Below are 24,316 nucleotides of genomic sequence, written 5' to 3'. Positions count from 1 at the left end.
GCAGCGCGGGAGGGGGGTTCCCGGAACGGCCCCGCCTGCCCATATATGGGCATGGCTGCGTCAGCGGGGAAAGCCCCGGCCCCGCCCCCTTCCGCTGACGTCACTGCCCGGGGGGGTGGGTGTCCCACGGGGCGAGGGGGACACGAGTGGGGAGGGGGGGCACCCACCACCCCCCCAAAGCGCAGCACCATTAGAGCAATTATTACAATTATTATTAATTAAATACAAACGTACAAAAAAATGAAACAGCAACAACAAACCCCCCCAACCCCCCTCGGAAACGGGGGCACGGGGGGGCCCCTCGGGGGCTGTTTCCCACCGGGGGGTCCTGTAAACATTACGGGGGGGATTCCCCCCCCCATACACCCCCACTTTTGGGGTGCACAGAACAGGGGCTCAGCCCCCCACAAACTGAGTCCCAGGGACAACCCCCCCCCAGCGGGGGAATCCCCAGTTAGGGGGGGGCCTGACCCTGCAGGTCCCCCCAGACCTGGAGGGGTCCCCAGGCCCAGCTGGGGGGGCCCAGTCCATCCCACAGGTCCCGTTCCTGCAGGCCCTAGGGGTCCCCAACCCCACAGGGGAGCCCCAACTGGGGTGCCTGGTCCCGCAGGTCCCTTCAGACTGGTCCATTCCGGGGGGGACCCTGTCCAGGGGTCCCCCACGCTCACAGGTGATTTTGGGGTTCTCCATCAGGGGTCCCCGGTTCCTCCAGGTCCATATTGGGGGGGGTCCTTCAGGTGACCCCCGAGAAGCGGCGGCCTCCGCTGAGCAGCAGCCGGAACCGACGGGGTCCCCGTCCACGGGGTCTCTGTTGGGGTGTCCATGGGTGTCCCCCGAAACCGGGGCCTCATCCAGTGCAGCGCCACACAGCGTCCCCATACCTCCGCGTCCGTGCTGGGGGTCCCCGTCCCGTCAGGTCCATCCAGGTCCACGGGGTCCCTGTTGGGGTGTCCATGGGGGTTCCCATCGGGAAGTCCATGGGGGGGGGGGGTGTCCCCAGGGGGAGCCCCCCAAAGCTGCTCTCCTCACCCATGGTCCCCCGGAGCTCCCTGTGCCTCCGTGTCTGTGCTGAGGGTCCCCATCGGGGTGTCCATGGGGGTCCCCATCCTGCCGGGTCCACCCAGGTCTGCGGGAGCCCTGTTAGGGTGTCCATGGGGGTTCCTGTCGGGGTGTCCATGGGGGGGGGGGGGGAGCCCCCCGAAGTTCCCTGTTCCTCCATGTCCGTGCCGGGGGTCCCCGTCGGGCAGCAGCTGGGGCAGGGCCGGTCCGGGCTCTCTCCGGGGTCCCCGCCCGGGGGTTCCCTAGAAGCCGAGGGCGGCGCCGGGGGGCAGCGGGCAGCCGGAGCCAGCGTGGTCGCGCACGGAGCCGCGGAGCCGCCGCACCTGGGCGCGGAGCCCGGCCGCCGTGGCCGCCAGCGCCGCGTTCTGGGCGCGGAGCCCGCGGACGCGCTGCTCCAGCCGGGCGATGCGCTCCAGCTTCCGCCGCCGGCACCGACTCGCCGCCAGCCGGTTCCGCAGCCGCCGCCGTTCCGCCTGAAGCCGCTCCGGAGAGTCCGGGCCCGGTTCGGACGCCTCCGCTTCCAGTGCCGCTCCGGGGACCCCCGGGAAGGGGCCCCCCCCTCCCGCCGCCGCCGCCGCCGCCGCCGCTGTCGCCGCCGCCACCGTCAGACCCGGCGGCTCCGGTAGCGCCACGTTGGGCGGCCCCGGCTGGTGCAGCTCGTCCAGCGCCTGCGCGAAGCTGCCGGTGAAGCCGTCGCGCTCCCCCGGGCCGGGGTAGAAGAAGCCGCCGGTACCGGCGCCGCCGCCGAAGAAGCCGCCGTCGGGGCAGGGCGCCGGTTTGAGCCCGCGGAAGGGCTCGGGGGCGGCCCCCGGCGGCAGCGCCCCCGGTAGCGCCCCGTAGTCGGGCTCGGGCCGGCAGAAGCTCCCCGGGAAGGGCGCGGGGCGGTAAAACGGCGGCTCCATCCGCGCGCACATGCGGTGACACCGGGGAAGGGAGCGGAGGCGGCGGCGGGACCCGAACCCGCGACCCCGCGCCGCGCCGCCCGCCCGCCTTATACCCGCCCGCGGCGGAAACGCGACCCCATTGGCTGCGGCGCCCCAGGGACACGCCCACGTGCGGGAAGGGGCGGGGCCACCCGGGGAGGGGAAGTGGGGGGGCCCGGGGGGGCCCGGGGCTGAGAGCACACGCGGGGGACACGGGGCGTGCAGGGGCGGGGCTTCGGGAGGGCACACGCGTGTGAGCACAGGCCCTGGTCACGTGTCTGGGTGCACACGCGTGTGAGCACAGGCCCTGATCACATGTCTGGGTGCACAGGTGTGTGAGCGCAGGCCCTGGGCATGTCCCAGTGCACACACATGTGAGCACAAACCTTGGTCATGTGTTCAGGTGCACACACATGTGAACAGAGGCCTTGGGCGTGTCCCAGTGCACATGTGTGTGAGCACAGACCCCAGCCCATGTCTGGGTGCACACATGTGTGAGCAGACCCTAGTCATGTGTCTTGGTACACACGCACGTGAGCGCAGATTGTGGTCATGTCCCAGTAAAGACATGCGTGAGCACAAGCCCTGGTCACGTGTCTGTGTGCACACACATGTGAGCACAGGCCCTGGTTGCACGTCTGTGTGCACACACGTGAGCACAGGCTCCAGTACACGTCCAGGTGCACACGTGTGAGCACAGGCCCTGGGCATGTCCCAGTGCACACACATCTGAGCATAAATGCTGGTCATGTGTTTGGGTGCACACACGTGTGAGCACAGGCCCTGATCATGTCCTAGTGCACACGCACGTGAGTACAAGCCCCAGCACATGTCTGGGTGCACATGCATGTGAGCAGAGGCTCTGAGCATGTCCCAGTACACGCACATGTGAGCAGAGGCCCTAGTTGTGTCCCGGTGCACACGCGTGTGATCCCAGCCCACGACAGAGCCGGGGCGAGCACAGAGCACATGCGTGTCCCCCTGTGCCAGGCCCGTGCGCACACACGTGTCAGCTCCTGCACCGCGGGTGCCCGGACCCCCGAGTCCCGTCCCCAGCCCTGAGTCACCGCCAGCGTCACGTGAGTCACTTCCCTCCCCGTGGCGGAGTCCACGGGACCCCCCCGATCCCCACGCGGGTCCCCCGGGACGCCTGTGCCCGGGGGGGGGGGCACCCAGGCGTCCGGGCGGGGCAGACGCGGGTTAACGAGCGGCGTGTCCAGGCCTGCCGGGGCGGGGCAGGGACACACACGCGTGTGCATGCACGAGGACACGTGTGTGGGGTGGCAGCACAGGGGTCCCCCCCCCGCCACCGGCCCCGTTTCAGCAGCCCCCGGGGCTTTCCCGGGGCGGGGGGGGGGGAACCAGGCGCGGGGCCCCACCCCCCCCGCTGGATTTTAGGGGATTTTGGGTCCGTCTGATTTTCCCTCCTGACTTCTCCTTCCCCGTGAGCAGCCCCTGAGTCAGGCCTGGACAGACCCCCCGCCGTGACACCCCCCCTCCAAGCGTCTGGGCCCCCCCCTGCCCCGGTTCTAACCCCCCCATGAGGGAAACTGAGGCGGGGGGGGGGTTAGACCTGGCCGCCCTCCCCCTGCCAGGAAGTGGCGGGAGCAGGAAATCGGGGGGGGGGGTGTGACACGGGGCGGGGGGGGGGTCTTACCCTGACACCGGGGTCCTCCAGCTGCAGCGGGTGGAGGGCTGGAGGGGCGGGGGGCGTGTCCCAGAATGGTCCCAAATCTGGGGGGCCCCCCGCGTGCCCCTGCCCCCCCCCCAGCGCCTCTCACTTGGTGTCACCTCCAGGTGCCCCAACGGCCCCAACGGTCGCGGCCGCCACCGGGTTTTCGGTGCGGGAGGGCAAGGGGGGGGGCGCTGCCTGCGTGGGGAACCCAAGAGTCCGGGGTGGGCTCTGTGGGCCCCCCCCGGGGACCCGGGGGTCCGGGCATCCTCCCCCCGCATCAGGCAGCGGGTGAGAACGCAGGCGGCTGGGTCACCCCCCCAAACCATACTACTGGGGAGGACTGGGGGGAACTGGGATTAACTGGGGGGGGGGGTGTGACCACGCACCTGAGCGTTGTTGGAGCGGGGCTGGGGGCGTTGGGGGGGCCCAGGGATGGCGCCCCAGGGGCGGCCGCTGGGAACCGGGAGGCCCCGCAGGGTGGGAATTTCCCATCATGCCCCGGGCGTGGATGCCTGGGGGGGGCGCTGGCAGCATTAGCAGGGTCTTGGGGCCAGACTGGGGCCACTGGGAGAGGCCAGGGGGTGTTCGGGGACATGGTGGGGTGGGGGGCAAAACTCTACTGGGAGAACTGGGATGTCCCCAACCCTGTGCCGGAGCACTGGGGTGTCCCCAGGGCTATACTGGGAGCACTGGGATGTCCCCGGGGCTATACTGGGAGCGCTGCGGGGGCGGCTCCGGAGCCGTACTGGGAGCACTGGGGGACCCCCTGGAGCCGCCCCGGGCGGGGGTCCCCGGACACCCCCACCCCGGAACAGGAAGTGCCGCCGCGGGGGGGGGACGGGACACGACGGGAGGGGGGCGCGTTGCCATAGTAACGCCGCTGACACCCAACCCTCCCCCTCGGCCGCCCGGGTCCCCTGGGGCCGGTTCCCGCCGCCCCCCCCGCGCTGTTGACGCAACCGGAGTCGCGGAGTTCGTCGCTGACGTCAGCGGGGGCCGCGCCGCCAGTCCCGCCCCGCGGGGGGAACGGCCCGGCCTGACCCCGCGCGGCTCCGGCGCGGCCTCCCCCGCCCTCTCCCTCCCCCACCCCCCCCCCCCGCACCTGGCGGCTGCCGGTCCCCGACGGGGCGGGCCCGGCCGGGCCAGACGGGAGCGGCCGGAGGGGCGGGGGCGGGCGGTGACGCGGCGCTGAGTCAGCGGCGGGGCCGGGAGGGGCGGTGCTCGGCGCCAACATGGCGGCGGGGGCGGGAAGGGGCGGAGCCAGAAGCTACGGCCGCTCTGGTCGCGACTCCGTAGCCCAGGAGGACCGGCTCTGAAAACGAAGGCGGAGGCGTGGCCGGAAGTAGCGTGACCGACAGGTGCGGCCTCTCTGGCGGCAACTTTGTAGCCCAGGAGGACGCTCCCGAGATGGTGGGGGAGGCGTGGCCGGAAGGGGGCGTGGCCGGCAGGTGCGGCCGCTCTGGGCGCGGCTCTGTGCCCCTGGCGGACCGGCCCCGAGATGGCGGCCATGGCGGCGGGCCGGGACGCGTGTGGGCCGCTGCTGACCTGGGTAAGGGGGTCGGGACCACCCCGGACCTCCCGGGACCTTCACGGGCCCGTGTGACCCCCCCCCGGGCGCCCCCACGCCCGTGTGATCTCCCTGCCAGATCCCTCGTGCCCCATGTGACTCCCCCGGTGCCTCCTGCGGCCTTGGGACCCCCCCGGGGCCTTGTGACACCTTCCCACCCCCCCATCCCCCAGGCCCTGTGATTCCTCCCGGGCACCTGCCGGGCCCCTGTGACCCCCGCCTGCACCCAGTGACCCCCCCCCGGCGCCCTTTGCCCCGAGCTAACGGGGGGGGATGAAGGGGGGGGGGAGAGGCAGCTCAGGGGGTCGTTGCTACCCCCCACCTAGTGGGGGGACACAGTTGAGGGTAAAAGGGGGAGCCCTGACCCACTGCAGTGGCCTGGGGAGGTTTGTGCAGCTTTGGGGGCTCCCGTGTCTGCTACGGGGGGGCAGAACATGAGTTGTCCCTTCTCAGCCTTGAGCGGGTCCAGGGGAGCTGTCGGGGCCAAACTGTGCTCTGATCCTTGCCCTCTGTGTCTCCCCCCTCCAGCTGCAGACTTTCACCCCCCCCTCGCCCTGCGCCTCCCCCCAGGACCTGGCCAGTGGAGTGGCACTTGCCCACGTCCTGCACAGCATGTGAGTGGCAGGGGGACGATGCCCCCCCATGTTGGGACACCCCTAAGGCTCCCTAGGGGGTCTGGGGCACCCCTGAGTGGGGATGGGGTCAATGTGGGAAGCGGGGACCTGATTTTGGGGACACCACCCCCCCCCTGTGCCCCCCCAGCGACGCCTCGTGGTTCAACGAGACGTGGCTGGGCCGGATCCGGGACGACGCTGAGGATAACTGGCGGCTGAAGGTGGGGGGGGCGTGCGTTGGCGGGGGGGTGGGGACGCGAACATTTGGGGACGCACACGAGCCCCTGTCAGGTTCCGGGGGGGGTGTCTCGGCCTTAGGTCTGCCCTGGGGGGTGAGGAGGAGGAGCTGGAGGTTTGGGGGGGGGGGGAGGTGTCAGGGGGTGGCTGGTTTAGGGGACACAGTTGGGAGGTTGATGAGAAGAGCTGGCTTTGGGGGGGGTCAGATGAGGATGGCTGTTTTTGGAGACCTGAGGTGGGGCGTTCTGGGCTCCTCAGCGGGGGGGGGGGGGCATTTTGGGGGTCCAGGGGGGTCCCACCTTTCCCCCCTGCAGGTGAGCAACCTGCGGAAGGTGCTGCAGAGCGTCCTGGAGTACTGGCAGGATGTGAGTGTGGGGGCGCACACGGGACCCAGGCGTCTGGGTCCCCACATTTGGGGGTGGGGAGGTTTCCCCGGGGATGGGGGGGTCACTGACCCCCGGACCCTCCCGGCCCTTCCAGGTCCTGGGCCAGGTGGTGGAGGAGCAGCACGTGCCTGATGTGGCGCTGGCGGCCCAGCATGCTGACCCCGAGCAACTGGGCAAACTGGTGCGACTGGTGCTGGGATGTGCCGTGAGCTGCGAGAGGCGGGAAGGTGGGTGCGGGGGGTGGGGAGCCCCCACCCCTCTGAAATGGCCCCCCCCAATGCCCCCCTTCACTCCCCCGCATTATCCCCCCCCCCATTGCAGAGCACATCCAGCGCATCATGACACTGGAAGAGTCGGTGCAGCACGTGGTGATGACGGCCATCCAGGAGGTGGGGGCCGCTTGGGGGTCCCCCAGGGGGTGTTGGGGACCTGGGGGGTGGGGCGTGGAGGGGACAACAGGGGTTAGGGGTCTCTGTGAGTTGGGCTTGGGGGGGGGGGGGGGGGGGTGTCAGGGCATCCTGAGGGTGAATATGGCCAGAGGGCTTTGTGGGAAGGTTTTGGGGGGGTTCTTGGGGGGTTTTTGGGAAGCCGTGGAGGTTATGGGGGGGTCTGAAGAGCCCCACCCAAACCCCACTTTATAATTTCTCTTTTCCGGCAGCTTTTAGATAAAGAGCCCTCGGAGACGATGGCGGTGGAGACGTACGGGAACTTCGACACCCAGGTGGGGGGGCAGGGGCGCAGGGCCGGGGTCAGTGGGGGATACAGGGAGCCCCGAGGTTGGGGTAAGCTGGGGAGTGGTGGGGTGGGACGAGGAGCAATTGGGGGGGGTTGGGGGTGTCTGGGTGCCCCCGCCAGCACTGATCCCCCTTTCCCCCCCCTGCAGTCACGGCGCTATTATTTCCTGAGCGAGGAGCCCGAGGAGCCCGGGGGGCCACAGCAGCGCTGCCTCGAGCTGGAGCAGCAGGTGGGTGACCCCCCCCAGTTTCCAGAGTTGGAGTGAGGGTACCCAAGGCGGTACTGCCAAGTGGGAGGGGATTCTCTGCTGTCTTGTATGAGGGTTGGGCACACCCCCTCGCTGGAACCCCGGGGTTGGGGGGACACCCAGACGCCTGGGTCCCCCCCTGACGCCTGGGTCCCTCCGCGGGGAGGGTGCAGGTTGCGGTGCTGCTGGAGGAGAAGGGCAGCCTGGCAGAGGAGAACCGGGCGCTGCGGGAAGAGAAGGCACAGCTGGAGGCTGATGCCACCGGTGCGGCTGCTGCCAAGAAGCTGCTGGTGCTGCAGACACAGGTGGAGCAGCTGCAGGAGGAGAATTACCGGTAGGAACCAGGCACCGGGGTCCGCCGGGAAGGGGGAGGGGGCCAGCCCGGGCACCTGGATCCCTTTGTGGGTGTTGCCCCAATTTTTTCTCTGGTGAGGCCACACCTGGAGGGTTGGGTCCAGGTTTGGGCTCCTCAATCCCAGAGAGATCTGGAGGGGCTGGAGCGAGGGCAGAGGAGGGCAACGAGGCTGGGGAGGGGCTGGAGAATCAATCCTGTGAGGAGCCAGGGCAGGAGCTGGGAGTGTTCAGTGTGAGGAGGAGGAGGCTGAGGGGAGCCCTCATCCCTCTCTGCAGCTCCTGACAGGACATTGCAGAGAGGCTGGGGCTGGGCTCTGCTCCCAGGGGATCAGGGACAGGACAAGAGGGAACGGCTGGAAACTGCCCCAGGGGAGGGTCAGGCTGGGCAGGAAGAGAAAATGTTTCCCAGCAAGAGTGGTCCGAGAGTGGAACAGGCTGCCCAGGGAGGGGGGAGTCCCCATCCCTGGGGGGTTTAAGGGCCGTTGGGATGAGCTGTGGGGGATGTGGGGTGGGGGAGAACTTTGTAGAGTCGGGCTGAGGGTTGGACTCGATGATCCTGAGGGGCTTTTCCATCCTGAATGCTTCTGGAGAATTTGTCCCAGAAAGAATTTTTGCCCCAGTTTGTCCCATAGAAAAGAAAATGGGGGGCAGGGGGCATTCCAGAACCACGCAGCATCTTGGGGGGGGTCTCTTTGACGCCTGTGTCCCCCCGTGCAGGCTGGAGAGTGGAAAGGAGGAGCTGCGGGCGCGCTGCAGCCGGCTGGAGCGGGAGGCGCGGGGGCTGCAGGCGCGGGCGGAGGAGCTGAGCGGCCTGGCCGGGGAGGCCCGAGCCCTGCGCGACGAGATGGACGTGCTGAGGTGGGCTCGGGGTCCCGCGCGGGGGGAGGTGTCCCCTGGCGCGCCGGGTGTCCCCCGCTGCCGGGAGAGGGGGGCGTGATGACACCCCTGCCCGCCCGCAGGGCGTCATCGGCGCGGGCGGGGCGGCTGGAGGCGGCGGTGGCCGCGTACCGGGGCCGGGCAGCGGCGGCGGGCGACCTGCGGCGCTGGGTGCGGGCGCTGGAGGAGCGACACGCGGCCCAGCTGCGCCGCGCCGCCGCCCTGCAGCAGCAGCTGGGCCGGGCCCAGGCCGGGTGTGCGCAGCTGGAGGCCGCCCGCAGGCAGGTGGGCGGGGCCTCGGGGAGGGGGTGGGGCTGTGGGGTGATGGGTGGGGCTGTGGGGTGGGGCGGGGCAATGCAGTCCAGGTCCCAGTGCAGCAGGGCTGGGCCCAGGGGGTGTGGCCTTGGAGAAGGGGGTGGGGTTATGCTGACAGGCTCCTCCCCACAGCAGTGCTTGACTGTGGGTGCGGCGGGGCCTATGGGGAGGTGGGTGGGGCCATTGCAGGTGGAGCTGCTGTGGGTGGACCCAAGAGAAGGGGTGGGGCTAAGTGGGGAGAGGGGCGGGGCCACCTGTGGGTTGTGTGGTGTGAGGGTGTGGTGGGTGGGGCTGTTCCCAGAGGTGGGGCAATGAGGTGATTGGCAGGGCTAGGGGTGGGGCAGGGCAACACAGTCCAGGTCCTGGTGCAGCAGGGCTGGGCCCAGAGGGTGTGGCCTTGGGGCGGGGCTATGCTGGCAGACTCCTCCCCACAGCAGTGCTGGGATGTGGGTGGGGTGGGGCCATGCAGCAGAGGCGGGGCCTATGGGGAGGTGGGTGGGGCCACTGCAGGTGGGGCTGCTGTGGGTGGAACCAGAAGAAGAGGCGGGGCCACCCTTGGGTCATGTGGTATGAGGGTGGGGTGGGTGGGGCTGTTCCCGGGGGTGGGGCAATAAGCTGGTGGGCGGGGCTATGGGCAGGACAACACAGTCCAGGTCCTGGTGCAGCAGGGCTGGGCAGGGCGTGTGGCCTTGGGGCAGGGGGCGGGGCTGTGGCTACAGGCTCCTCCCACCACCTGCGGGTGGGGCGGGGCCTATGGGGATGGTCAGGGCCACCCCAGGTGGGGCGGCTACGGGTGGGTGGAGCCAATGGAGGGGGCAGGGCTAAGTGGGGAGGGGCAGGGCGGTGGGCTGAGGGGCGTGGTCATCGGTGGCCCCGCCCAGGTGGAGGAGCTGAGCGGGCAGCAGGCGGAGGCCGCGCTGCAGGCGGAGAAGTGGCAGGTGGAGTTCAGGAACCTGCAGGAGAAGTTCGAGGCGCTGAACAAGGAGAAGGAGGTGGGGGTCTGTCCCCTCCCCTCCCACACACAGGGGGGAGGGGGGGTGTCCCCCTCAACATGGGGCTCCCCCCACTTTGACACCCGGGTCCCCCCGCTGAGCCCTCCCCTCCCCGCAGCGGCTGCTGGAGGAGCGGGACGCCCTGCGCGAGGCCAACGAGGAGCTGCGCTGCGCTCAGGTGCAGCAGAGCTGCCTGCGACAGGCAGGTGGGCGCGAGACCCCCGCGGGGGGGGGCAGGTGACAGATCCCCGGGGGGTTACAGCCTGCGGGGGGGGGGGGGTTACATTACAGACCCTCTTGGGGGAGGAGGGGCCCCACTGAGCACAACCTTCATATGAGACACTAGAGAATCCCCACTTGAAGCAGAGACTTTGGGCTGGGGGCTAACTCTAGGAGGAGCTAGGGTGTGGGGGGGGCACTCTATTGTCCCCAGGGGGTGACGGGGTGCAGTTTGGGGGTGTCACCTCCCACCCACCCCCCCCAACGTCTCTGTCCGACGCCCCCAGACGCGGTGCTGGAGGAGGGCGCGGCCCCGGCAGGGAACCTGGCAGCCGAAATCCTCCCTGCGGAGCTGAGGTGGGTGCCGGGGCGCGGGGGGGTGTCCCCAGCCTTTGTGGGGGGGCCCCCCCCAGCCCCCCTGACCCCTCCTGATCCCCCCCAGGGAGACGGTGGCGCGGCTGCAGCGGGAGAACCGGCGGCTGCAGGCGCAGGAGGCGACGCTGCGCCTGCAGCGGGACCAGCTCCAGCGGCGCCTCTGGGACAGCGACCGGCAGAGGTGGGGGCCGGGGGGGGTCACGGTGTCCCAAACACCCCCCCACACACACACACATCCCTAACGCCTCCCCCCCCTCCTCCCCCCAGACTGGAGGCCCCAGGGGCGGAGCTGCGGACAGCGCTGGGGGATCGGGGGGACCCCCCTGAGGAGGTGAGCGGGGGCTCCCCGGAGGGGTCGGGGGGGGGTTTGCAGTGTTGGGGGGGGGGAGGTGTCTCCATTTTATTGGGGGCATCGTGATGTTTGGGGGGAGGTTATAATTTTGGGGAGTTTCTACATCTGGGGACAAGTTTGGGTTTGGGGGGGGCTGAGTCTCCTCGGGTTTCAGGTGGTGTGTCTGTGTTTGGGGGGGGCCAGGGCTCCCCAGGACCCCCAACTTCGGGGGTGCTGGGCCCCCCCCTCACTCTTGGTTCCCTCCCCCAGTTGTTGCTGTTGAAGGAGACTCTGGAGGAGCTGTAAGTGGGGGCGAGGGGGGGGCGGGGTGGCCTGGGCCCCCCCGGCAGGGTGGGAGGACGGGACAGCATGTCCCCACGTCCCCAACCCGAGTGTGTGTGCGTGTCCCCTTTGTCCCCCCCCAGGGAGGAGCTGCCAGAGGCGGGGGCAGAGCTGGAAGGGGACGAGGAGCCGGAGCCACGTGGGGACGGCAGCGGTATGGGGGGGGCAGGGGGTGTCCCGGGGGGGTCGGGCTGTTGGGGACCCCGGGCTGGGGTGCGGGGGGTGTGTGCGTGCTGAGCTGTGCCTCAGTTTCCCCCGGGAAGGCTCTGGGTTGGGGGGGCACACACAGATATGGGTCCCCCCAACCCTGACCCCGCGTTGTTTTTTTTTTTTTTCTCTCCGTGCCCCCCCAGGGCAGCGGCAGGTGGAGGAGCTGCAGCGGACCCTGCGCCGGAGGGAGGAGGCCCTGCGCGCCCTGGAGCAGCGCTGCCGGCGGCACGCTGGGGGGGCCCACACGGTGCGGGGCTGGGGGGGCTCGAGGACCCCCCCCAAATACCTCCCTTACGCTGGGGGGTGGCTCTGGAACCGTTAGAAATGGCCTCGAGTTGGGGGGGGGCCATCCTGGGGCTGCTCTTGGCTGCGGAGGAGTCCTGGGACATTCTGGGGGGTGCTGGGGACCCCCGGTGGGGCAGAGAGTCTTGGGGGGGAAGAACCTCGTCTGTGCTGTGGTTTGGGGGTCCCACGCTGTTGTGTCCGTGTCCCCCCCCCTCAGGTGATGCGGGCGCTGGAGCCGAAGCCCCCGGGCCCCGCCGCAGCCCCCGTCCTCCGCGCCCTCCGTAACCAGCTGCAGGAGAAGGAAGCCCTGATCCGGCACCTGGAGGTGAGGGGGGGGCGGCGCTGGCGGGGGGGGGATCCCGGCGGTCCCCGAATCTGGTTTAACCCCCCCTTTCTTGCCCCCCCACCCCAGAGTGACTGCGAGCGGAGCCGGGCGCAGCGGGAGCGGGAGGAGCGGCTGCTCGTCACCGCCTGGTACAACATGGTGAGCGTGGGGGGGCACAGGAACCCCGGGGGGGGCAGGGGTACCCCCTGGGGGGGCAGGTGCCCCTGGGGGGGGGCACGGATACCACAGGAGGGTGTAGGTATTTATGGGGGCGGCTGTAATTGCGGGAGAGCTTTGGTTGGGGTAAATCCATCCAGTTAGGGGGGGCTGGCGGTCCCTGTACCCCCCCCAGGCATTCTGGGTTTGAGGGGGGGGGGAGTTCTCTGACACTCAAACCTGTCGTCGTGTCCCCCCCCCCGCCAGGGCCTGGCATTCCAGCAGCAGATGAGTGAGGGGAGGGGGCCACGTTCCCCCGCCGGGGGGGCTCAGTCCTTCCTGGCCCAGCAGCGCTTGGCCACGGCCGCCCGCCGTGCCCGGCCCCCCCACGGCCGCCCCCCCAACCGCTGACCAGGGGCCGGGGGGGCCTCCCCCCCACCCCAAAACTGCTGACATGGCCGGGGGGGGGGCCCTTCTCTGGGCTGGTCCCGTTTTAGACACTACAGCCTTGGCGTCGCCCCCCCACTGCCTTGGGGGGAGCCAGACCCTGCCCCCTTCTTCGAGGGGCTTTTAGCACTTCTATTTTTGTACCCCTTTTCTGTCAGGTGGGGGGGTCCTGCACACACCACCCCCCCCCCAAAAAAAAATCATTTCAATAAAATCACAGGACTCAGGGCTGGGTGTTTATTCCTGGTGGAGATTCTTGGGAGTCTTGTATAGGGCTGAGCTGGGGGGCGGGGGGGGTGGTATTTTGGGGGTTCCTCCCCTTAAACCACATCATCGATGCTGGGGCGCAGGAGCCAGCGGTCATGGGGGCTGCTGCCCCCCCCCATGGTGTCCCCCAGGAGGACAGTCATGTCCCCCCCGAGGCTGTCCCCATCCCCTGGGGCTGCAGGTGCAGGGGGGGCCCCCGGGGGGGGCTCGGGGCCGCCCCCCCCCTCGGAGACGGTGCTGTTCTTGCGGCGGAGCAGGGAGAAGCGGGTGAAGGTGCCCGGGGGGGGCCGGGGGCGGGGCTCCAGGGTGTCCCCTAGGGTCTCCCCGATGTCCTCCAGCGGCTGGAACTGCATCTCCTCCTTGGCCAGCCTGGGGGATAGTGGGGTCACCCCGAGTGCCCCCCCCCAGACATGGGGATCACTCCAAACCCCCCTGGGCAGCTGGGGTCACCTCCAACACCCCCCCAGATATTGGGGACACCCCTGACCCCAGGGGGCTGTCCCAGGCCCGGCCATGGGGTCCCTGGGGAGAGTTGGGGGTCCCTGGGCGGTTTGGGGTTTCAGGGAGGGGTCTCGGGGGCAGTTTAGGGGACACAGGGGTGGGGGGGAGCCAGGACACTGGGAACACTGGGAGGGGGCACAGGGGAGAAGCCAGGGCACTGGGGACTGGCTGGAGAAGGTCTGGGGGTCAATTTTGGGGTCCATGGTATTGGGTGGGGTAGGGTGGGGGGGGGTCCCTGGAGCCCTGTGGAGTTTTGGGTGACCCCAGGAAGTTGTTTGGGTTCCCCAGGGCCCTGTCCAGTGGGGTTGGGGGGGGCTGTAGGATCTGAGACAGGGGGGTTTGGGGGGATCCTGGGGGCGTCCTGAGGGTTTTGAGGGGTTCCGGGGGTTTGGTGGGGGGTTCTGAGGGCTTTGGGGGGATCCCGGGGGTCTGGGGGAGGTTCTGGAGGTTTGGGGGAGTCGTGGGGGTTTCAGGGGTGATCCCAGGGGTTGGGGGGGGTCCCGAGGGTTTGGGGGTCCCCTCCCCACTCACGCCACATCGAAGGCGGACCCACGGAAGGGGGGCTGGCGCAGGGGGGCGGCCGCAGCTGTGTAGGGCGCCCGGGGGCTGGCGGCGTCCCAGTACCGGTCCCGCTCCAGCGCCGGCACCTCCCCGTACAGCTCGTCCACCGCCAGCATCGACACCTGCGGGCCGCACGCCTGGGTCCCCCCCCGCACGCCTGGGGGTCCCCCAGAAACACCCAGGTTCCCCCCCCGCCCCCCCAGATGCCGCGGTCCCCCCATCGCCCCGGGGGTACCTGGAAGTTGCGGTCGATGAGCGTGTTGGTCTCAAAGTCGTCGTCGTCCTCCCCGAAGGGGTTAATGAGCTGCTCAGCCACCTGCGGCAGGGCCACCGTGTCCCCAGGGCCACCCCGTGTCCCCCAGAGCCCCCCCCTGCTTCCCCTCACCCACCTTGAGCCACCCCACGTAGAAGAAGAACTGGAGGAGGGTGAAGACGGGGACCCCCAGGTCCAGCTCGTGCCCCGCGTAGCCCTGGGCCGGGTCCAGGAACTGGCGCCCGATGAGGCAGGTGACGAAGAAGGTGTAGACGGCGATGGTCACCACCTGCGCGGGGGACGTCACCACCGCCCGTGTGTGTCCCCGTGTCCCCTTCGCGTCCCCACGTGTCCCCCATGTCCCCTCTGTGTCCCCCCATGTCCCTTCACATCCCCTTCACATCCCCCATGTCCCCTTCACGTCCCCTTCGTGTCCCCCCATGTCCTTACACCCCTGTCTGTGTCCCCATGTCCCTCCGTCCTCATCTGTGTCCCCCTAGGTCCCTCCAGCTCCCCCCCACGTCCCTCTGCCCCCACCCCCCCCCCCCAATCCCCTCCATCCCCGTCCGTGTCCCTCCGTCCCTCTTGGGTCCTCTCTGTGTCCCTCCAGCCCCGTCCGTGTCTCCCCCCGTCCTTTCTTGACCCCCTGTGTCCCTCCCCGTGTCCCCTCTCCTGCCACCCCCCTTCCCAGTGCTCCCAGTGCCCACCTGGGTGTACACCAGTGGGACGCTGATCCAGTCGTAGTGGAAGAGGAGGCTGCAGTGGCCCCGAAAGCGGTTCAGCTCCTGGGGGGGCGGGCATGGGAGGGTTGGGGGGGGCTCAGAGGGGACCCCGGGGGGGTTTGGGGGGGGTGGGGGGGCACCTCCATCAGGAGCTTGAGGGCGCAGTCATCGCGCACGCGCCCCTCGCGCCGCGCCTGCCCCGCCAGCGCCCCGAACCAGGCGCAGGGCACCCAGAACTTGTTGTAGGGCGAGCGCAGCCCCTCCAGGCGCCGCCGCTCCTCCCGCGTCAGGAACCCTGCGGGGGGGACAGTGTCACCCTCTGCCACCCCATGATGTCACCCATCGCCCTGTCATGTCACCCGCTGCCCCGTCATGTCATTTGCCACACCATGATGTCACCCGCCACCCCGTGACGTTACCCGCCACCCTGTGATCTCACCCGCCAGCCTCCGTGACATCACCCGCCGCCCCGTGACGTCGCCGCCCAGCAGCGCTGACACCCAGTGACATCAGGGTGCCCCACAGATGTCACAGCAGAGCCGAAGGGACACTGGTGCCCAGCCCCATGATGACATCGCCACCCCCCGCAGTGACATCGCTGCCATGTCATCATCCCAGGGGCTCCCCGCCTCCCTCCCGCTGAGCCCATCGACCCCAATTTTTTTGCCCCCGTGCCGACGTCACCCCCCACCTCCGTGCCGAGGTCACGGTGGGGACGCACCGGCCTCCACGAGGTGGTCGGTGGTGGGGAAGCGCTTGTAGACGGCGGTGCTGACGGCGCGCAGCACCAGCAGCGCGGCCAGGCTGCCGTAGCGCATCAGCGTGCGGCGCAGGATGCGGCCCCGCGCGTCCGCCCCGTGGACGTTGCCCGCCACGGCCACCATCAGCCCGTCCGGCGCCGGGACGCTGCGGAACTGCCCCCACCAGCGCTCCAGCACCAGTGCCACGTAGAAACCTGCAGGACTGGGATGCACTGGGGGCACTGGGAGCAACCGGGAGGGGGTGCTGGGGGTGGGGGAGTTGGGGAGAATGGGAGTGGTGGGGACATGGGGTGAGGGGAGCCAGGGTACTGGACGCACTGGGAGGAGGTGCTAGGGGGGAGCTGAGGACACTGGGAGGGGGCACAGGGGTGAGCCAGGGTACTGGGGATACTGGAAGCACTGGGAGGAGGTGCTGGGGGGAGTTGGGAACACTGGGAGAAGGCACTGGGGGGTGCTGGGGACACTGGGAGTGGGAATGGAGGATCCTGGGGCTTCTCACCAAGGACGAAGGAGATGGGGAGGAGGGTGATGGGTCTGGGGGTCTCTGTGGGGACACCGGTGGTCGGGGGGCGCGGTCTCGGGTGGTGAGGAGGGTCTGGGGTAGTCCCGGGGTCCCGGGGGGGCCGGGGCTCTCACCGAGGACGAAGGAGACGGGGATGAGGTTGGCCGACTTGTCGCAGTAGAGCACCAGCTTCTCGAAGAGCCGCTTCTGCGCCTCCGACAGCAGGAACCTGGGGGGACCCGGCTGGGGGTGTCACCATCCCTGCCCCGCCCCACACGGGTCCCCTGTGTGTCCCCATCCCCACGCACCCCCATGTACCCCCTGTGTCCCCCATGGCGTCCCCATGCACCTCCCACGTCCCCCACGCCTCCGTGCACCCCACGTGTCCCCCACATGGCCCCCATGTCTCTGTGCACCCCACGTGTCTCCATACACCCCATGTCCCCACGTGTCCCCCACACACCCGTGCGCCCCATGAGTCCCCACGTATGCCCCATGTCCCCATGCGCCCATGTGTCCCCCACGTATCTGTGTACTCCCCATGGCCCCCACATCTGCACCCCATGTGTCCCCCATGTCCCCATGTACTCCGTGTGTCCCTGCATGTTCCTGTGCACCCCCACGGTGTCGCCACGCACCCCACACGTCCCTACGTCTGCCCCACATCCCCGTGCCCCCCTGTGCCCCTCTGTGTCCCCCACATCCCTGTGCACCCCATGTCCCCATGCACTTTGTCCCCCACCACGTCCCCATTCCTTTTCACCCTCATGTGTCTGTACACGTCCCCCTGCATCCTGTATGTCCCTGCATGTCCCCCCACATCCCCTGTGTCCCCCCCGTGTCCCCCCCCCACACCGGTAGGCCAGGCTGAGCCCCAGGTAGGCGACGAGGAAGAGCAGCAGCTCCCGGTAGAGCAGCTTGTAGATGCTCCCGCGCCAGAGCAGCAGCAGCTGCGAGAAGCCCCCGAAGCGCGCGGTGGCCACCCGCGAGGTGTAGGTCACCGTCATGGTGGCCCTGGGGACGCCCGGTGGCACCCTGGGGACAGCGAAACCCTGGGAGAACCCTGGAAGCACTCAAACCCTGGAGGGGGGGACACACACACGCCTGGGGGGGGTCAAGGAGCTGATATCGGGACACACACACACACACAGACCCACACCCTGGGGATGGCGAAGCGGGGCCCTGGGGACACCCTGGGGACACCCAAACTCTGGAGGGGGGGGGGTCACACACGCCGGGGGGGGGGTCAATAAGCTGATATCGGGGGGGGGGGGGACACACCCACACCCTGGGGATGGCGAAGCGGGGCCTGGGGACACCCAAACCCTGGAGGGGGGGACACACACCCTGGGGGGTGTGTGACTGAGTTGATACCCAGGGGGGACCCACACCCCGGGGACACCCTGGGGACACCCAAACCCTGAGGACAGGCCGCAGGGCACTGTCACACCCCCAGGCTGGGCCAACTGCCCCCCCGCAACCCCCCCCCTCCAGCTCACCTGCGGGAGACCCGAGTGTGGGGTGGCCACTGCCAGTCTGGGGCCACTGTCCCCGTCCCCGTCCCTTAAATACCGTCCCGGGGCTGGCCCTACCCTGGGGCTGCAGGGGGGGGACGGGGACACGTCCCCTGTGGGGGGGAAGCCGGGACACCTGGGTCCTTCCCCGTAATCCCCAGGGGAGCGGCCGCTCCTGTCCGGCAGGTCCTGAGCCCACCCCCCCCCTCCCACCTCCCCGGGGGGAAACTGAGGCAGGGTTGGGTATGGGGGGGTGGGGACGCCTGGCCCCCCCCCGGGGCAGCCCTGGCTCCGGCCCCGCGGCCTCGCGCCAGCAGCAGGGTCACGGGGACAGATCGCAGCGGGGCGCGGGACACGGGGCCGGGCCTACGCGAGGTTTTAGGGGGTCTGGGGGGGGGGGGGGGGGGCCACTGCCACACAGTCCCCCCAAAGCACCAGAGCCCGGCTGCTGCGGCCACCCCCCACCCTCCCAACCCCCCATCCCCAACGCTGGGGACCCTGGTGTCCAGGCTGCTCCCCTCCCCCTCCCCCTGCCCCGCTAATCCGCCCCGAGCGCTAATGAGGGTCCCCCCGAGCGCTAATGAGGGTCCCCGTGTCCCGCCGGGCCCGGGGCCAGCCGGTGCTGACGTCACCGCCCCCCCCGCCCCCCCCAGCCCCAGGGGACCCAGGCGTCCAGCCCCTGCCCCCCTCCCTCCCCACAAGTGCCCCCCCAAACCACCCCAGAGCCGCCTCTCCGCTTCCCGAGTTTATTATTTACACGAGGTCCCCTGGGGGGGTCCCGTCTCTGCCCGCCCCCTCCCCGGCCTGGGCTGGGGGGAGAACAGATAGGGAGAGAGTGGGGGGACAGAGCAGCCCCCGGGGGGGGGGCCACAGTGCTGGTTGGCTGCAGCCTGGAGGTGGGAGCTGCGTGTAGGGGGGCTGGGCAGAGCTGTCCTGCCCCTCCTGGGGTTGTGGGGGGGAATAAATATCAGCTGGTCCCCCCCCGGGCGGCAGGGGGGTTGTTATTTGGGGCTGGGGGGCTGGTAGGGGTCCAGCAGGAGGGAGGAGAAGGTGTTCACTTTGTCGGCCCCCCGCACCTCATGGGGCAGCAGCGGCAGCTTGACAATGTGGAAATCCTCGTACAGGTCCTCCATCTGCGGGGGGAGAGCAGAGGGGGGCAGTGATCCGGGCCCCCCCCAGTGTCAGAGGGCATCCTGAGCATCCAGACTCCCCAAATCCCACCCCTCATGACCCCCCCCCTCTCCTCCCAGAGCTGGGCAGGGCCACCTGAACGCTAACAACCCCCCCAACTCCTCCCTGACTCCCCAAACCCAGCCCCCCCTGCCCCCTGCCCTGCGCCGTGCCCCCCCCCCAGTACCTGGTCGAGGTACTTGGCCTGGATCTTGTGTCGGGCCTCGCACATCTTGCAGGGCCGCTGGGGGTCGGGGAAGACGAGCTGGTTCACCACGATGTTGTGGGTGTCGATGCGGCACTTGGCCAGTTCCTGGATCAGCCGCTCGGTCTCGTAGAGCGACAGGAACTCGGCGATGCAGACGCAGATGAACGTCGTCTGCTCCTGCCAGCCCCGGCCCCCCCCAACGTCTCAGCGTGACACCGTGCTCGGTGTCCCCTCTGCCACCCGGCCGTCTGGCACGACACAGGCCCCGGAGGGGTCCCTGCCCGGCCCCGCGGCGGAGGTTTCCCCACAGGAATGTGCACGGACTGGCTTGGCCACGTCCCAGTCCCCCTTCTGGTGTCCCTGTCCCCCTCCCGACGTCCCTATCCCACTCCTTGGCCATGTCCCCATCCCCCTCCCGGTGTCCCTGTCCCTCTCCTAGCGTCCCAGGCCCCCTCCGGGTGGCCCCGTCCCCCTCACAGCATCCCCATGCCACTCCTGGCATGCTCATTCCCCTCCTTGGCCATGTCCCCATCCGCCTCCCAGCGTCCCTGTCCCCCTCCCGGTGTCTCAGTCTCTCTCCTCGTGTCCCTGTCCCCCTCCGGGCATCCCCATCCCCCTCCTGGCGTCCCTGTCGCTCTTCCAGTGTCCCCGTTCCCCTCCCAGCAGCCCCATGCTCCCCCAGGAACCACCCCCCGGCGGCCTTACCGGGTCCTTGAACTGCTCGCTGACAGAGCGGATCACGGGCAGCGTCTCCTCCAGTTTGGAGGCCAACTGGTCGGCGTTCATGTCCCCTAGTCCCAGCATGTTGCACATCTGGGAGAGGCGGCGGTGAGATCCACCCCCCCCCAAGGTCACGCACGTGCCATTCCCTCCCTGAGGCCATCCCCTCCCCGAGGGGGGGTCCCGTCCCTGCAGCCCCCCTCCCCATCCTCACCTGGGAGATGAAGGGGCTGATCTGGTTCTTGATCTGCATGAGGCGGCCCAGGCCCCGCTCCACGATGGTGGGAAAATTGAGCAGCCGCAGCGTGTGGCCGGTGGGCGCCGTGTCAAAAACCACCACCGAGAAATTCATACCCTTCACCAGCCTGCGGGGCCAGCGTGGGGGGGGGGTCAGCAGGGCCACAACCCCCCTGCTCAGCCCCCAACAGCCCCCCCTGGCCCCTTATGGCCCCACTCACCTCATCACCTCAGCGTAGCTCATGGCCTCGTCGATGCCGGGGAAGGCGCTCATGGCTTCCTGCATCATCTTCTTGCCCATGCTCAGCATGTTGTCCTCCTCGAAGAACTCATCGGGCAGCTCCGCCACCCCCAGGCTGGGGTCGATCTCCTGTCGGGGTTCGGAAGGTGAGCGGGGTCGTGGGGGGCGGGGGAGGCTGGTTCCCAGCTCCGTCCCGGACTCACCATGGCGAAGAGGTTGTCGTAGCCCTTGACTTTGGTGGGGACTTTGGAGAACTTCTGGTCGAAGGCATCGGAGATGTTGTGCGCGGGGTCAGTGGAGATGATGAGGACGCTCTCCCGCACCTTCGAGAGCTGCACGGCCAGGCTGCAGCTGGGGGGACAGCGGGGACGGCGCGGGGGTGCTGCCGGCAGGGATCGCGGTGGCCTCCCTGCGTGGGGCACTCCCCCCGCCGGCCCCTCGCGTGGGAGCAGCCCCCCGGCGGGGCTGGTTCTGCCCTTCCCCGAGGGCACCCAGCCCCGTCCCTCCACCCGGAGAGTGTCCAGCCCAATTCCCCGCCCCGACGGGGAAGTCCGGTCCGGTTGCCCCAGCCCAGGCTGGCCCGACCCCCCTCGGGGGCCCGATCCCCCGGCCCGGCCCGACGCCCCCCGGGGGCCCGGCCCGGCCCCCCCGCACCTGCAGGTGGTCTTGCCGACGCCGCCCTTCCCCCCCACGAAGATCCACTTGAGGCTCCGCTGCTCGATGATGTTCGCCAGCGTCGGCTCCAGCGGCTCCACGTCGGGCGCGTCCTCGAACTCCTCCGCCTCCGGCCCCCACCCGCCCGCCGCCGCCGCCATCTTCCCCCGCGCCGCCGCGCCGCCGGCCCGCCCGCGCCCTGATTGGCCGCCGTCCGGCAGCGCTGTCCCGCCCCCTGCGGCGGATTGGCCGTCGCTCCTGGCGATCCGGCGTGGGGCGGGACAGCGCGGCGAGCGCCCCGCGCGTTGCCCGGCAACGCCACCCCGACGGCCGTCGCGCTGACGTCATCTGCCGGTGCCGCGCGCTTCCCGGCGTCCCCCGCGGCGCGGCGTTCGCGGCGGACAAGATGGAGGCGCACGGCGAGGAGGGGGAGGCCCCGTCGCCGCCGCCCGGGCCCGGCGGTGGCGTGAACGTCTTCGCCAACGACGGCAGCTTCCTGGAGCTCTTCAAGCGGAAGATGGAGGCAGAGCAGCAGCGGGAGCGCGAGGCGGCGGCAGCGGCGGCCGCGGAGGCCCCCGGCGGTGCCGGGCCCGGCCCGCACCGCCCGTCCGACGGCTCGAAGAGGAGCGGCGGCGCCCTCAGCTTCGTAAGGATGCGGGGCCCGCGGCCTCCTCCCGCTCCCGCTGCTGCCCGGCCTCGCCCGCCCGCTGCGGCGGCCCCGGCTGGGGGTTCGCGGGGGTAACGGCGCTCTCGGGCTGGCTCCAGGGGTGGCGGCGGCTTCCTCCTCCGGCTGTCTGCGGCGGGAGAGCGTCCCCGCGCGGGACGGTTCCCCAGACGCAAGTGCAGGCCCCGGTTTTGCCGGTGGTTGTCCCGGGCGCTGGGCCGGGCCCCTGGAGCTCCGCGGGCACCTGCGATCGCCAAGCTGGGGGGCGCGTCCTGGGGGGGCCGCGCTGCCGCTCGGTCCTGGGGGCACCTCGGGGCTGTTGGGGCTCCCTGCCCGCTCGCTCCCGCGCTGCCTTTTGTTGTTGCCTCTTGTTAAGCCGCATCAAGCAGCACCAAAATTCTCCACCCCTGGGGAACGGGGGCGACTTCGGCTGCTCTGGCACCGCCGTCCCCGGGGGGGGGTGTCACCCCCACCCTCGGGGACGGCAGGAGCCGCCGGCCCCCCCCCCCCGCCCCCTCCCCAGGCAGGAGCGGGGTCCCCGCGGTGCTGCCCGCCGCGGATGGACGGACGGACGGACGGATGGCCGCCGGCCGGGGTCTGACGGACGTCCCTCCTGTTCCGTTGTGCAGGGGGCGGCGCTGTCCCCGCAGCGCGCGTAACGGTGGCAGTTCTGTCCCTTCCCCCAGGTGGGCAGGCGGCGAGGGGGGAACAAGCTGGCCCTGAAGACAGGAGTGGTGGCCAAGAAGCAAAAGACGGATGAGGAGGTGGGTGGCCCCAGACCCCCCCGTCCCTCCCAGGGTGGGGGCACGCAGTGCTGACGGCGGGTGCTGCGCTCAGTGGCCTCATTTCCCCTCGTGTTCTTGCAGGTTTTGACGAGTAAAGGCGATGCCTGGGCCAAGTACATGGCAGAGGTGAAAAAGTACAAGGCGCACCAGTGCAGCGACGACGACAAAACCCGGCCCCTGGTGAAATAGCGCCCGGACTCGCCCCTGTACATACTTATTTAAGGGCGGGGGAGGCGCCGGCCCCGCCCCTTTTATATCTATAAATGACGATCCCGCGCCCGGGGCCGCCGCTCCCGCCCCGCCGGCCACCAGGACTTGATGTCGGTCGGCAAATTGCTGCCGCTCGCCGGGACCCGCTGCCGCCGCCGCTCCTCCCCCTGGCCCGGCCCCGAGGCGGGGGGGTGGTTTTGGGGTAGAAAGCGGAGAAACGGGGAGGGGAGAGGCGGGAGTGGAGGGGCCGCTGTTGCAGCATTAAAGACCTCGGAGATTTCGGAGCCGCTGAGCGACTTGTGGGTGTTTTTGAGGAGGGGGTCGCCCACCCCTGCTGTTACCTGGGGTTTGGGGGTCTCCTGGTGTTTGGGGGTGAGATGCTGAGACCCCCCCGTGACCCCGCTTTCAGGGGGTGGCACAATCTGTCACCCGCTGGGGAGTACAACCCCCCCAGCCATGACAGTGACTGACTTCGAGTCTTCCAGCCTTTGATCCTTTATTTATTACCCCCCGCCCAGCGCCAAACTTTTTTTTTGTTTTTGTTTTTTTTTCCCCAGTAAAGCTGGGGTGGGAGGTGGCTGTGCCTGGGTGGGGGGGATCCACCAGCACCCCTGGGGGGAGGAGGGGAGGGGTGCAGGCAGGGCCGGGCACTCCTGGGGTGGCCTCCAGGAGAGGACCCCAACCTGTTTGTGGTCCCAGTTCCCCCCCCCCCCCATGCACCATGATCACCCCAGCTTCTCCCCCCACTGTTCCCAGTTCACCCCCCCACATCCCCACTCCCAGTCCCCCCAGTGCACTCTATCTCCCTAGCACTCCCCCCTTGCCTTGACTCCCCTCCTAGCGCTCCCAGTTCCCCCAGTTCACTCCCCTTTCCACCTCCCAGTCCCTCCAGTGTGCCAATTTGGCCCCAGCATCCTCAGTCCTCTCTCCCCGTCCCCCAGTGCGCTCCATCTCCCCAGCACGCCCCCCCTTGCCTTGATCCCCTCCTAGTGCTCCCAGTCCCCCCAGTGTGCCAATTCCCCCGCAGCATCCCATCTCCCTGCTCCCAGTCCCCCAGTGCTCTCCATCTCCCTGATTCCTGTTTCCAGTCCCCCCAGTGCTCCCCAATCCCCTCTCCCAACTCCCCAGTACACTCCATCTCCCCAGCACACCCCCCCGTGCCCTGACTCCACTCCCAGTGCTCCCAGTTCACTCCCTTTTCCCCCTCCCAGTCCCCCCAGTGCACTCCATCTCCCCAGCACACCCCCCCGTGCCCTGACTCCACTCCCAGTGCTCCCAGTTCACTCCTTTCCCCCTCCCAGTCCCCCCAGTGCACGAATTCCCCCCCAGCACCCCATGCCCCCTCTCCCAGTCCCCCCAGTGCACTCCATCTCCCCAGCACACTCCCCCGTGCCCTGACTCCGCTCCCAGTGCTCCCAGTTCACTCCCTTTTCCCCCTCCCAGTGCCCCCAGTGCACGAATTCCCCCCCAGCACCCCATGCCCCCTCTCCCAGTCCCCCCAGTGCACTCCATCTCCCCAGCACACCCCCCCGTGCCCTGACTCCACTCCCAGTGCTCCCAGTTCAATCCCCTTTCCCCCTCTCAGTCCCCTAGTGCACTCCATCTCCTCAGCACACCCCCCCGTGCCCTGACTCCGCTCCCAGTGCTCCCAGTTCACTCCCTTTTCCCCCTCCCAG

At 69.8% G+C, this 24,316-nt stretch overlaps 5 protein-coding genes across 8 annotated transcripts; 2 read left to right on the top strand and 3 right to left on the bottom strand.

Annotated features, from left to right (window-relative positions):
- Window positions 1-195: 195 nt before the first annotated feature.
- Window positions 196-3,462, bottom strand: LOC141972274 (uncharacterized). The gene is made up of 2 exons (XM_074930170.1): window positions 1,030-3,462; window positions 196-939 (listed from the first exon to the last, which is right to left on the bottom strand). Exon 1 carries the CDS (start codon window positions 1,971-1,973, stop codon window positions 1,302-1,304), a length of 672 nt encoding a protein of 223 aa, XP_074786271.1. The 5' UTR covers window positions 1,974-3,462; the 3' UTR covers window positions 196-939; window positions 1,030-1,301.
- Window positions 3,463-4,882: 1,420 nt separating this feature from the next.
- On the top strand, window positions 4,883-12,887 carry HOOK2 (hook microtubule tethering protein 2). The gene is made up of 22 exons (XM_074930164.1): window positions 4,883-5,206; window positions 5,753-5,838; window positions 5,987-6,059; window positions 6,390-6,440; window positions 6,556-6,688; window positions 6,783-6,850; window positions 7,120-7,182; window positions 7,345-7,425; window positions 7,617-7,777; window positions 8,515-8,655; window positions 8,757-8,958; window positions 9,870-9,980; window positions 10,099-10,186; window positions 10,487-10,556; window positions 10,642-10,755; window positions 10,842-10,905; window positions 11,176-11,207; window positions 11,331-11,401; window positions 11,601-11,704; window positions 11,960-12,067; window positions 12,155-12,226; window positions 12,491-12,887. The coding sequence occupies exons 1-22, from the start codon at window positions 5,156-5,158 to the stop codon at window positions 12,632-12,634; spliced, it is 2,088 nt and encodes a 695-aa protein (XP_074786265.1). The 5' UTR covers window positions 4,883-5,155; the 3' UTR covers window positions 12,635-12,887.
- A 79-nt stretch (window positions 12,888-12,966) lies between these two features.
- On the bottom strand, window positions 12,967-17,797 carry BEST2 (bestrophin 2). Of its 4 annotated transcripts, none has more exons than XM_074930165.1 (10): window positions 17,737-17,797; window positions 17,093-17,317; window positions 16,372-16,466; window positions 15,696-15,956; window positions 15,115-15,269; window positions 14,960-15,037; window positions 14,389-14,541; window positions 14,235-14,315; window positions 13,970-14,121; window positions 12,967-13,306 (listed from the first exon to the last, which is right to left on the bottom strand). In XM_074930165.1, the coding sequence occupies exons 2-10, from the start codon at window positions 17,242-17,244 to the stop codon at window positions 12,991-12,993; spliced, it is 1,443 nt and encodes a 480-aa protein (XP_074786266.1). In that variant the 5' UTR covers window positions 17,245-17,317; window positions 17,737-17,797; the 3' UTR covers window positions 12,967-12,990. The 4 variants fall into 4 exon arrangements, with proteins under 4 accessions (XP_074786266.1, XP_074786270.1, XP_074786268.1 ...); XM_074930169.1 differs by having other exon boundaries at window positions 14,389-14,487; XM_074930167.1 differs by having other exon boundaries at window positions 15,696-15,929.
- A 686-nt stretch (window positions 17,798-18,483) lies between these two features.
- On the bottom strand, window positions 18,484-21,143 carry GET3 (guided entry of tail-anchored proteins factor 3, ATPase). Its single transcript, XM_074930144.1, has 7 exons — window positions 20,982-21,143; window positions 20,531-20,678; window positions 20,308-20,456; window positions 20,064-20,214; window positions 19,835-19,942; window positions 19,109-19,306; window positions 18,484-18,884 (listed from the first exon to the last, which is right to left on the bottom strand). The coding sequence occupies exons 1-7, from the start codon at window positions 21,140-21,142 to the stop codon at window positions 18,753-18,755; spliced, it is 1,047 nt and encodes a 348-aa protein (XP_074786245.1). The 5' UTR covers window position 21,143; the 3' UTR covers window positions 18,484-18,752.
- A 214-nt stretch (window positions 21,144-21,357) lies between these two features.
- TRIR (telomerase RNA component interacting RNase) lies at window positions 21,358-22,924 on the top strand. The gene is made up of 3 exons (XM_074930143.1): window positions 21,358-21,627; window positions 22,332-22,409; window positions 22,512-22,924. Exons 1-3 carry the CDS (start codon window positions 21,388-21,390, stop codon window positions 22,617-22,619), a joined length of 426 nt encoding a protein of 141 aa, XP_074786244.1. The 5' UTR covers window positions 21,358-21,387; the 3' UTR covers window positions 22,620-22,924.
- The last annotated feature ends 1,392 nt before the right edge of the window (window positions 22,925-24,316 follow it).

The sequence above is a fragment of the Athene noctua genome, chromosome 31, assembly GCF_965140245.1.
Source record: "Athene noctua chromosome 31, bAthNoc1.hap1.1, whole genome shotgun sequence".
In the NCBI taxonomy this organism is placed as follows: Eukaryota; Metazoa; Chordata; class Aves; order Strigiformes; family Strigidae; genus Athene; species Athene noctua.
This window is presented reverse-complemented; position numbering and strand designations above follow the sequence as displayed.